This window comes from Mus caroli, chromosome 14, assembly GCF_900094665.2.
Source record: "Mus caroli chromosome 14, CAROLI_EIJ_v1.1, whole genome shotgun sequence".
Classification (NCBI taxonomy): Eukaryota; Metazoa; Chordata; class Mammalia; order Rodentia; family Muridae; genus Mus; species Mus caroli.
The window spans coordinates 21387751-21400632 of record NC_034583.1 but is presented as its reverse complement, the minus strand read 5'-3'; the positions used below and the strand labels follow the sequence as shown (position 1 = coordinate 21400632).

Sequence of the window (12882 nt, the reverse complement as noted above, 5' to 3'; positions counted from 1 at the left end):
ACACTTCCTGCCTGTGACAGTGACAGCATTATTGAAGTCTCCTTCCTTTTGAGGAATTGGGGAGTGCCCAGCTCTGCACAGAGCATCAGGTCTTCCTGTTCTGCCTGGGATGAGCTACCAAGGGGAAGAAAGACTTAGCCTGCCTCTCCTGGCAAGTTCTATTACCCCTACTTTACAGCCCGGTGGGAAGTCCTGAAGCAGGTCAGTGGCTTGCTTAGCACCAGACATCCAGTATGAGGTGGGCAATGGTGGTGCCTCTGTACTCTTTTTTTTTCTGACAAAATCCTGGACATATTTTGAGGATAAAGATGTGTTTGGTATTTAGGACCTTAGAGTCAGTTTAAATTTAACAAAAGCTGAAATAACACGAGGCTTATATAGAAATTAAGGCAGGGTTTAGCAGGTGGTGAGGTATCCTTCCCAGTGCTGGCTATATGCTCTTATTTGTTTTTGCTATTGCATGTGTTACTTAGCTTGTCAGAGCCCATCTTCCTAACTATGGGACAGTGGGATGTGCAATGATAGAAGCAAAAAATAAGGGAGGGGTACTCTAAGTACCCCAGTTTGTGGTAAGAGAGGGGTGATGCTTAACTATCTGTCTTTACTGTTTTACACTTTGCATGTGTGTGGTACATGTATGTATTTGTCATGGGTATTTGCATGTGAGCATGCAGATGTGAATGCATGTGTGTACATGTATATCCTGAAGCCAGACGTCTATGTCCGGTATCTTGGTATCTTTCTCAGAAATTCTCTATTCATTTTTAAAGGCAGGGTGTCTTATAGAATCTGATGTTCATTGGTGGCAAGACTGGCTGGTCAATGAGCTCCAATGATCTGTCAGCCTCTGTCCCCATACCCAGGGGACCAATACACTGCATCTCCCTTTTACATGAATCTTGGGGATCTGAACTTGCATGGTGAGAACTTCACCATCACCATAGCCCCCAAATGCCTTATACTGTCAAGGTATCCAGTGTGTGTGTGTGTGTGTGTGTGTGTGTGTGTGTGTGTGTGTGTGTGTGTGTGTGTTCTGAGTAATTAAATAAAGGAACATTGTGAAGTGACCAAAAGATGAACTCCTTCTTCCAAAGCAAAACAGAAGAATGGTTCAGACCCATCAACAGGCAGACCAACAATCTGGGATAGTATGATTTTGAAGTTCAAGTTCTGGGCTGCCTGGAGTTTTTGAGAATGGTTCCTACTAAAATAGGCTTGGAAGCCAATGGCATCTTTATCTGAGGTTCAGAAGGGCTGTCAGACTATCTTCCCACAAGGAAGGTCCAGAGTCCTAACACTCTATATACCTTCCCTGTGTCTCCTGCCTATGGCTCAGACCCAAGCCTCCCCCCTCATCCTTCCTTCCTTCCTTCCTTCCTATTCCTTTTGCTTTTAGCAAGGCTGGCTCGCCCAGCTTCTATGCACACAGGAACTTTCCCTAACACGATCCAACTGCTAATCTGCTATCGTTTACAGTGGCTTCCGAGAGAACCACTTTCCTTCCTCTTCATCTGGAGTGGATCTGATGTCATAAAAGTGACTGTGAATGGTGAATGTCTTGTTAACTGGAAACCTCATAGACGAGAGTGTCGGCCTGGTTGACAACAAGCCCTTTTGAAGGCAGGCAGGGTAGCCTTCTTGGGTGGTGGTGGTGGTGCAGGGGGAGGAGGAGACTTTCTAGAGATGGTGCAGGATCCCCACAGTAAAGTTGGCAGGGAATAAAGAGTATAGGAGCAACATTTGGCATTGTTTGGTACCACAATGATGTAAGAGCCACCCCTCCTGGCCACAGTTGCCTTGATTGCACTGATGGCCATTTTAAATTTGTTTGATTCTAAAGTGGCAAAGGTTTCTCCTTTGTGTCTAGGGTACCTTCAGTAACTGTGTCTGCAATCACCAATCAATGTCTAAAGTGACAATTTGAGGTCTTTAAATATTTAGACTGACCCTGCATCCCTCTTAGATTCATTGTTTAATCAAAACAGGACTGAGTCAAAGAAGAAAAAAGAAAATGGGCACACCTCTATGTGTGTGTCTTGTATATATGTACAACTATGTACATATGTCAATATATACTGTGAGCTTGTGAAGTGCTTGCTTATCCTTAGCCTGCAGCAGAGGGCAGACTTTCCTACCTTATAAACACCCCGGTAAGCAGCAGTAAGGGCCTTAAGACACACAAACATCCAGACACAAGAATGTCCGGTCGATAAAATGGTACACTTGCTGGTTGACTAACACCGGTGATTTAGGGGGGAAAAGTGAAAGCACTCCCTAGTTATTAATGCACTCATCAGCTTTTCCAGAGAAATGCCCTAATGGCCATTAAATCTGGCAGCGATTCCCAATACTCACATCTACTGCAGGTGAAGGAGCTGTGCTTAGCTCAGCACTGCCAGGGCCAGTAGCAAACGGGAGGTCTGTGAGTCTGCAACATGTTCTCAGGATGCTGAGCCAGAGTCCAACTGTGGAGACCAGTATTTTGTTTCTCAGCTGAGAAGTCTGGAGGAGGTTTGAGATGGGGAGTTTATGAAGCTTAGGGGAAAGGACAAGATTTGATAAATATATGTAGGAAGCTCTTTCCTCTGACATTAAGGGAAATGCGCACATTAGCTTTTGAAGAGAGATGGGTGTGCTCACCCTTCACATATTCCTTACGAGGGTGAGATAAATATTCCTTGCACCTGGCATTTTAGAGTCAAGGAGTTCTCTAGACAACTGTATGCCAAGCAAAGAATTGACCTTTATAGTCTCCAAATCGGAAGAAAGGCGAATAGCCAGGGCTGATGTTAAAGTCCTTACATTGCCACCCACAGGGCTGATCTCAGGTACCCGATGTTTCCTCACAGCTCACACTCAGCAAGCAGGCCCTAGAAGGATAAAGATGTCCAGGTTGATAACTTCACGACCATTTGTCTGACTTTCTCCTCTTCCCTATGCTAGTATGAAGAAGGAAAAAAACGGAGGAAACCCAACTACAGTAGTGTGGATCTCTCTGAAGTCGAGTGGGAAGACCGAGATGATGTGGTAAGTAACCCTTTGCAGACTTCATTGTCAAGGACAATACTGACCATAAAAGATAGACCAGAGGACAGCAGAGGGCTGTGAAGACAACTGACCCTTCCCTTATGGTTGGAGTTGTATAGCTCTCCTGCTAGTCTGCTGAGCCTGTACCCAGCAGGCTCTGGATTCCTCTGCAGCTGATTCATTCCACTTCATCCCCAGTATAATTGTCAGGACTTGCCTTACCATCTTCACAGAATCCTGTTGCTGTGCAACAGGAGACCCAGTAACTACAAAGACATGCCATCTGCAGGCCAATAAGACAGGCTCCCAGATGGATAGAATGAACTTGTTAGGTCTGCGTGGACACAACTCTTGTCACCAAAGCGTAGCAGAGGAGTTTGAGGGCTCAATTTCCCCATGTGTGGTTAGCCTCCCAGCCCCACTGCTACCTCCACTCCCATTCCCCTGTCCTGTGCTTCTACTTGTCCCACGGGATGTCACAGGAAGCCATTTGACATCCCAGACTATCTCCTCTTGCTTTATAGAAACAGGGCTGGTGTCCTAACTCCCTTGTTGCTGCTTTCTTCATTTTCATAGCCTCTGCAATGTGAATGGCCTTAGCTAGCAGAAAGCTCAGGTTTTTCTCCCTTGTCTATAAAATGCAAAAGCCATATCAATTACAGATATTTTACCTAGTTCTGTCTGGTTCAACCCAAGCTCAGACAAAATAAAGTTGTCATTCAATAAAAACTTCTGCCTCCTCCACTCTTCTTTGCCTATCTGCTACTGCTTTGACATCATGGAGAGTCAATGGCCAAGAAGAGTTTGCTGTCTTCTCTTCCTCAAGCACTGTGACCAGGATCCTGGTGGGTTTTTTGGGGTCATCTGCAGCTCATGTGCTCTGCCTAACCCCTGCACCATTGTGGACAGCTACAATGCCAGGACTCAAATCTCACCTGTGTGGAGACTGTCTGTCTCTTGTGTGTGGCAATTACTGCTTCCCCTCATAGGTTGTCCTTGCAGATGCTTTGAGGATTGAACATACTGGTTGAATGAAAGATAAAAAAAAAGTGCTTATACCATCGTGTGACTATGTAAGGATGCTGGAAATGGGCCCTCCCTCAGGGATCACAGTGCTAATTCCTACCCTGGTCCTTTGAGTAGCTTCTGCTTGCTTTATCTTCTATGGTCACCGTTTCCCATGCTGTTTTGACCTCAAAAGGATGCTCTCTGCTTCTTTCTTAGAAGTGTTGGTATTTACCATAGGCAGGATTTTTCATCTTTTCTATTGTCATCACCGAGGATGGAAGACTTGGTCATACTATCCCATACTTCCCAAGTCCCATTTCCCTCTTACTATCCCCAGTGTTCCTGCTAGTCCTGTGTGTGTGTGGGTGTGTGTGTGTGTGGTGAGGAGGAGGGCATCTCCTTTTGCTATTCATGGTTCTGAAATGATTTTTGTCTCTTATCTCGTTTTCCTTTGTGGGTGGAGTTTCAAGTATCAGATTCCAAGCATGCATTTCATTGTCATCTAACTTACAGGGCTGGATTCTAGGTGTCTACTCTCATATTTACCATATTCTTCATATTCCAATTGGCCGCTGGCTATTTTTTGTCTGGTGCTCTGTGGCAAGAAGCCCAAGGCATTAGTTCTTTTAATATGAATGTGCTTGACATAGGAAAACTTAACTCACCATCTCTCCTGTGGATCTGTGCCCAAAGGAACTATTGGAGAATTTTGAAAATCTGTGTAACACATTCTCTTATGAGGAATGCACAGAGGTCCACATACCAATGTGCTAATGCAGAAGTTTGCAACTAAGTGACTAAGGACAGGGTTCAGGACAATGTGGGTAAAGGACTGTGGAAGCAGAGCTTTCTGGGCCACATCAGCAAAGCCTGCCTGGATGCAGAGAAACTGACTGGAGCATCCTACTTCCCATGGACAGCAAGGCTCGTGTATAATTTAATGAGCACATTTATAGCATTAGACCCTGCTGCATACTTCCAAAAATGACACGGTATCACATATGTCACTTAAAGATTTTGTAAAATAGTCTGGCCAAGATTAAAATAAAGGGGCTGAAAGGATGTTCATTGGTGAAGTGCTTGCTGTGCAAATGGGGGGGGTGGCTGAGGTTGATCCCCAGAACCCCTGTAGAAAGCTGGCCATGAATGATGCAATTCCAGTTGTAATCTCAGTACCGGGGAGGAGGGGCCTGATCTCTTCTAATGGGGCCCAGCAAGAGATCCTTTTTTGAGGGATAAAATCCAACTTTAAACTCTGGCCCTCACCTCTCACATGTGTACACATACACATGTACAACCACTTGTGCATACAACTACATGTACATACATGTACCTATACAAACACACACAAGAGAAAGGCAGAGCACACAGAGAAGTGTGCTTGTGACTTCCGATGTCACCATAGTATCAAATATCATGTCAATTATTGTGAAAAGACAGATATTTAGGTGGCCCATGTGTCATCACTGTCTGTGTAACCAGAGAGGATCATCTCCAGGGAAACAAAAAGTGTCTTAATTTTCTTTTAATTTGTATTTTTCCTCCTTCCGTTTCTTCTTCCTGCCCCTCCTAATCATCCTCCCTCCAACCTTCCCATATTTGGTCCAACTCTCAATGTGATAGTCTCTTTTTCTTTGAATACTACATATAATATTTTATATATATATATATATATATATATATATATATACACACATATATATATATACATACACACACACACACACACACACACACACACACACATATATATATATATATATATATATATATATATATATATATATTTGAGTGAGTGTGTGGGTATATGTGAATGAGCATGTGCACAAATACATATAGATACAACTTGATGAGTCTGTTTTTATTGTTTGTGTGAATATGGTTTCAGGGATGAAATTCCCAGAGATGGCTGAAGGAATTAAGGATGGTTTTCAGTTTTATTCCTGTTACATTTTAGTTGTTGCTGAATTTTCCACAGTGAACATGATTATTTCTATAAATAGAAAAGGCTCATATAAGTCACAATAGATGCCAAATAAGGAACTTTTCTTGTGTACAGTCCCTCCCTCAGTGTAATGATGAGTTCATTACAGTCCCATCCAGAATTATCCCTATTTTGCAGTTGAGGAAACTGAGGCAGAGAACTTATGTCACAGTCTGTTTTAGTTAGCATTCCTATTGCTGGGAAGAAATGCCTTAACCATGCAACTCTTATAAAGGACAACATTTAACTGGGGCTGGCTTACAGTTCAGGGGTTTACTCTCATGGTAGAAAGCATGGTAGTCTATAGGCACACATGGTGCTGTAGATAGAAGGAGCCTAGAGTTCTACATCTGGATTAGCAGGCAGCAGGAAGAGCAAGTGAGCCACACTGAGTTGGGCTTGAGCATCTAAAACCTAAAAGCCCACCCCAGAGGCCTGACACACCTCCTCAAACAGAGCCCCATCTACCCCAACAGACCACATCTCATAATAGTGCCACTGCCTGTGGGAGCCATTTTCTTTCAAACTGCCACAGTCCAAAGGTACACATCAGGCTATCTGGTCCCAAGCCTGTGTCCTTAACACACCCACTCTAGTGTGCCACGGAGAAGGCCCTAGAGTTCCAGAGTCCCGGAAGACTCCATTTGGTATCCCATACATGTAGTGTGTTTTTACAAAGTGACTACAAAGTAAATATCCATCCTTATGATGGTGTTGTGAGCGTTTTGAGCAGAAAACAGAAGCCTTTTCTTTGGCTAAACATGGCAGACACATATACCCTTCCCCATTCTTCAACAGGCACCACAATCATCCAAGCCAGTGGTCTCTGAGTTTCTCACCTCACAGTCATGAAAAATAATGATCAAAGAAGGATATCATAAGGGCAAGCAAGTGAAGTGGTTTCTTTAAGATTTATTTGTTTGTTTGTTTGTTTGTTTGTTTATGTGAGTGTTCTATATGCGTGTATGCCTGTATGACAGAAGAGAGCATCAGGTAGCAGAGGGCCCAGATCTCAGTATAGATGGTTGGAGTCTCCATGTGGATGCTGGGAATTGAACCAAGGACCTCTGGATGAGCAGCCATTGCTCTTAACCACTGAGCCATCTCTCCAGCCCACAAGTGAAGTTTCACTGTGAAGTAAAGTGAACCCCCTGCACCCCCCTTGCAGCAAGGAAAGTTCTTGAAAATGAGCTACCAAGTCCTGCTTTGGAAAGGGGCTGCATATAAATCATGCATCCAATTGGAGCAAATTTAATTCAGTTTGAATTGTTAGTTGAGCATATGTTAAGTGGTACAGTGAAAGCACACAGTCTCAGGAAAAAGCCCACCCATGGAAGAAAAGCACAAAAGGGTTAAGATTGTGTAGAGGTCCTTGAAAAGAATCAGTTTTCTTGGAGCTGTCTGTGGTTTGAGCATACCCCTAGCTCTTTTATTTGCTACAGCCCTGACTGATGGCCCATAGAATGGGGGGCTACCTTGCTCTGAATCTTTATCAGTCTTTCAGCCACGGCACTACGGATTCTGTTTCTAACCCAACTGGAACCCGTGTGGTTGTAGTGTAAGCCTGTCTCCTACTGCCCTCAGAAAGCCCATACTCCTTCCCATGAGTCTCTTGGAAAGTGTCTCCAGAGCCCTTTCTTCCCAAAGCCCTATGAGGGTCTCAAACTGGGACATATTCTGAGACCTTTGGTCATACACTCCCAAGGCCTTTCTTCTTCTTTGTACAGTGTTCTCTCTTTCTGAACCTCATGCTTGATCCCTAGAACCTCCACTCCCTGTGTGCCCAAGCTGATGTGGAAAGGAAGGGGATTTGTGGCTGGGGCTCTCTGTGCCTGCTGCCTTCATGTACTGATTGAATGTTTTCTTGGTAAAGAAATTGCTATTTACCTGCCCTGTCTCACACTCTCTTCCATCTTCACACTTGATTAGGTAACTTATAATTAGGGACTCAGAAGAGTAGGCCTCTGAAAGTTGAAAGCTCTGTCCTTAACTGGACAATAATTCACCACCAAGACAATGGGCTGTCATTACACAAGACTCAATCTACGATTACCTCTCTATCTCCCGGGAAAGCTTCCTTCAGTGGGCTCTTCCTAAGAGGGAAGAGCAGCAGACCTCAGGTGGAATGAGCATCCAGCGTTAATTTAACATGATACTAGAAAAGTAGGTGCTTTGATGGGACACACAAGCTGAGGATCCCCAAGGACTCCAGGAAAGTGTTGAGAACCAGGTACCAGGGTACAGTCCAGAGGCTGATCAGGGGCTAAATTTTTATATCCCTAGAGGAGGTTTTGCCTTTTGTGGTATTTATTCATCTCATTGTAATGAGTGCTGTCTCTGGTCACTGCATAGATGCCCAGGATCTGCTAGGGAACACAAAAGGTACTGTCCACCATTGCCATCCCTTTCTTGCCTTTCTTTGGGTGTGCTAAGTCAAGCATCTATGCATGTGATTTTTAATGACAGCTTAATCAGCTAACATATGGACACACAAAGATTATTTTTAAAGTTTTCCTCTGCCAAGCCCTTTTCATTTTCCCCAGATGTTCATGATTACAAATCCAGGCAGTGGCAAGTTCAAAGGCTGTTCAGAACAGCACCAGCGGCCATGCTTTTCCCACTTTCTGCAGGGAAGGCGAGATTGTTGTTGCTCACCATTCTTGTCTGAGCTCTGTGGGCCTCCCTTATGTGTGGGTGCCACTGACTTCTTGCATGATTACGTGCACAGAACTCTTGGCACAACCCATTAAGATAGAAGAGTGTCTTTTCTGGAATGTTCCAACCTTGCAGAGTGCATTTCAACCATTAATCTCTTCACTCCCCTGATAGTGAGGACAGAATATCACCTCCCAATAGGTTCTGGATCCCAGGGATTGAAGTGTCTAGAAGACCTAGCTATTGGGTTGTAAAACCAGGATATAGTCAACTTCTAAAACTTGTCCTTTGAGAAATCAAGAAATAAAAATATATATAATTTTATATTAGTAATAAGATAAGTTTATCCTCTGATTTAGGTACCAGAGGTTAGGAACTTGTGTGTGTGTGTGTGTTTGTATGTATAGGTATGTACCCCACATGCATGAAAAAATACCTTTGAAGCCAGAAGAGGGCATCACAACATCTAAAGCTGGAGTCATAGGTGGTTATGAGCTGCCTACTGAGGATACTAGGAACCAAGCCCAGGTCTCTGCAAGAGTAGAAAGCACTCTTAATCACTGACCCATCTTTGCAGCACCAGGAGCCTGGGTTTAAGAGATCCTTGATTACTTGGGCAAGAGTCTTAGTCCAAGGCCTCAGTTTTTCCTCCAGTCAAGTAGGTACAGGAATAGAAACACAAAAGTCAGTTCTGTGAGTTTTAGAATTAGTGTCTGGGCAGCAGGAAGGACTCAGTTAACAATAGCTACCAATAATGGGAGCTTCCCAATAATCTGATGACTATAGATTAGAAAGCTCCTGCCAGGCACTATGGGTCCAGATGGCTTCACCCAGGGTCCGTTTTGATTGGACAAATGACCGAAGAAGATGTTGAGGCACAAAGAGATTGAAAAATCAGCAGTATGCATCAGTAAAGAGATCCTTGCTACCTTTGGCCCCCTGATGCCCCACACTGTCCCATCTCAGTCTATCTAGCTTTACAGAATTAGGAGTAGAAAGTTGAAGTCTGCTGAGGTAGAGGAGATGTCACTCAGTGGGCTCTGGCCAGTGAGGAAAGGAAATGGAGTCTGTGGATGTGCAAAAGTATCCTCAGCACAAGGTGTGTTTTTCATTCAGTGCAAGGTCAAAGAAGCTGGAGAGAGGTTGGTACGAGGATGGACATGGATGTCCAGCCAACCAGTGCATGAATACTGAGTCCCTTAGCTGATAGCAGGCATCTGTCACCCTAGCCAGGTGAGGAGGAAGATGGTTGGTTGCAGAGAAATTGATGATGATGATGATGATGATGATGATGATGCCTGCTGGTGAGAGTGGTGGTCAGAATAGAGGATGGTCACGGAATGGAGAGTAGTTAGTGTGTAGTGAGCACTTGTCTGCGTGTTGCCTGTCTACTTCTTATATAAGGTGGCTGCTGTGCTCGGGAAACTGAGGCACAGAGAAAGTACTGATTTGCCTGTCATCATAAAGTACTAGGTGACACCATCGTATCTCTCGAGTCTGTTTCTATGTGACAGTGGTCTGGCCTTCCTCCCGAGGGGTACTCAGGAAGGAGAGCTTATTTTCCTTGTAAGACTAGAATAACTGTTGAAACCTTTGCCTCCAGAAAGCATCAATGACCCTGGCCTTGGGCCCTCCTTGGCCCCATGCTAATTGTTCTTTGCTACCGGGGGTCCGGGGGTGGGTTGGCTAGGAGAGGCTGACCTAATCTCTGACTTGCCTGGGGAACTTGAGAGGGGAAGGTCCCAAATGGCTTTAGGCAGGCACCAGAAAGAGGAAAAATGAAAACCATGTTAAAGATAAATTGAGCCCGTTCTTAAAAGTTAGAAAGTAGACTTAATTAGGACCAGCTCTCTCCATCCCAAACCACAAAAGTTAAAATGGGAAAATATTTCCAGAAATGCCCATTATGTGTTGTTAAAAAAATATCTAAAGTAAAATATATGTTTTATTTTATACATGCCTCCAGCTAAAAATTATGCTTTTACTCTCTCTCACACAGAAGATGGGAATGTGAACCCAAATCTAGACAGCCCTGAATCAAATTTGGGGTGCTTGCAAACCCTGCCGTTTTCTATCAGCCCCATCTCTCGCAAGCTCCTCAAAGGAAAAAAGAAATTAAAACCAAAAAATAAAACAAAACAAAAAACCTGAAGTGCAGACAGAAAAAGAACAGTTCCCCATGGGCTGGCCTGCCAGCCTTTGTTCCCATCCCATTAAATGGCCTTTCCTGTCATGTACCCTTGCTGCCCATGATGGCACATCCTTCATCACCCAGGCTGCTGTCCTCCTCTGAACTCATGGAAGGCCACAGGTAATTAGATAAGGTCAGCCAGGGGGAGGGGAGGCAAACCAGGCTCACTGTTCCAAAATGGGACCTCCAAAACTCAGAAGCAGGGTCAGCGCTGGTCACTGTCCTGTCAGCAAGACCATTAATTGGGTGACCATATGAAGTTGATTCACATTATGGAAAGAGTTACTGTCTCCCCAGTGCCCCCCCCCCATCTTTTCAACTACTGTTTAGAAAAATGTCTTTAAACTTGATTATCATATGAAAAATGATTTCTTCATGACAAATCGGTACCCTTTTTGAAAACGAACTTGTCCCCCAGAGACATTCTCATTTGTTGATAGTTTTAGCAGATTGCCTAGAGTTCATTCTCTGACCTCTGGACTCATCCACATCCTGAGGCCTCTCCTGTTGCTGCCTCTAAGGGGTTCACTTACACTCCCCAAATCAGAGTTGAAAGTCATTTGTCCTTGTTCACCTCCTCCCATCGTCCAGGAGCGTCCAAGGATGTGGGGTTCACTTGTGTCCCCCAATTCGGAATTGAAAGTCATTTGTCCTTGTTCACCTCCTCCCATCGTCCAGGAGCGTCCAAGGATGTGGGGTTCACTTGTGTCCCCCAATTCGGAATTGAAAGTCATTTGTCCTTGTTCACCACCACCACCCCCATGGTCCAGGAGTGGCAGAGAAGCTGTATTCTTCCCTGGAGAGCTGATTTAGAGATCTGCATGTTTAGCCTTATATGCAGAAACATGAAGGATTGCCGGGAATCCTATATAGGGATGTCTGTGGCCAGGCACCCAATGACATGAAAATCCAGGGAGGCATTAACTTCTGATTTTATTTTCTTGTTCTAGTTACGAAATGCCATGGTAAATCGGAAGACTGGGAAATTCTCCATGGAAGTGAAGAAGACCGTGGACAAAGGGGTACCTTTTTCTCAAACCTTCATTAAAACAAGCTACTGTTCAAAAAGAAAATTAGCTTTGAAGGTTCTATCTGGAATAAATATCTTTGGCCGAGTTCGCTTCTCTCTTGTCTTTACTTATCTCTAACAAGACTCATGTAGTGCTATTGTTAACCAGTTCGCAGTGTTTCCATTTTTTAAAATTTTATTTTATTTTATTTTATTGTTGGTTTCTGAAGAACATCACCTAGCAGACTAACCATGTTTTCTTTTCTCTATGACTTTTCCCCCTCTGATCTAGAAACGGGTTTTGGTGATGACCAATGACTACTACTATACAGACATCAAGGGTACTCCTTTCAGGTAGAGCTGACCAGAATCATGGCCTTTCCATCAGACCTCTCAGTGTGTTTGTACCCAGCCTGCTGGCCCCTCAGAGCTCATCATCTGCCCAAAGGCCAGAAAGATTAAGGAAGGGGCTTTGCCCAAGGCTGCTTTCTGTCTTTGTTTGAAAATGGGGAAGATGGTTCAGGCCCACCCAAGTAGTCCATCCATTTGCCACGGCCGGCCTCACATCCCATTCCCAACACCAAATCTCCAGGGATCCCAGGAAGGGTGGAGGAGACCAGTTGAGAGGGTCACTAGGCTGTCACCATCTCACCTGCTACTTTCTAAAATCCATTGCTCACTTTCTACTTTCATCACCCAGTAATCCTGCAGGTGGCATTTCATCCCCACCTTGTGCTTCCTTTTCAACTTTGTTGAATGTCCTTCTGTGTTGTCTCTCTGTTATAATCCTAAAAAAAAAATTGTATGGAACATTCTGAAGTGGCCTTCCACTGTTGTTATGTGATTTGTAGAAAACAAAATGAAATAAAAAAACAAAAACTTATTTTAACAGGGTTGCCTTATGCTCTGAATTGGTATCTTTCAGAGTCAAAGGAGAAGTTAATTAGTCTAGATTAATCTGAAAAGTATATTCTAGCATCACTGTCATGCACTGCCAAGGACTATGAG

At 44.1% G+C, this 12882-nt stretch overlaps 1 protein-coding gene across 2 annotated transcripts in view; it reads left to right on the top strand.

The window, feature by feature from the left end:
* Positions 1-12882, top strand: part of Cacna2d3 (calcium voltage-gated channel auxiliary subunit alpha2delta 3) — an 810117-nt gene that overhangs the window by 638507 nt on the left and 158728 nt on the right. For both annotated transcript variants that reach the window (XM_021181598.1, XM_029469011.1), the window contains 3 exons: positions 2944-3027; positions 11816-11887; positions 12167-12228. In XM_021181598.1, coding sequence (XP_021037257.1) covers positions 2944-3027; positions 11816-11887; positions 12167-12228 — 218 coding nt within the window. The remainder of the gene's footprint in view (positions 1-2943; positions 3028-11815; positions 11888-12166; positions 12229-12882) is intronic.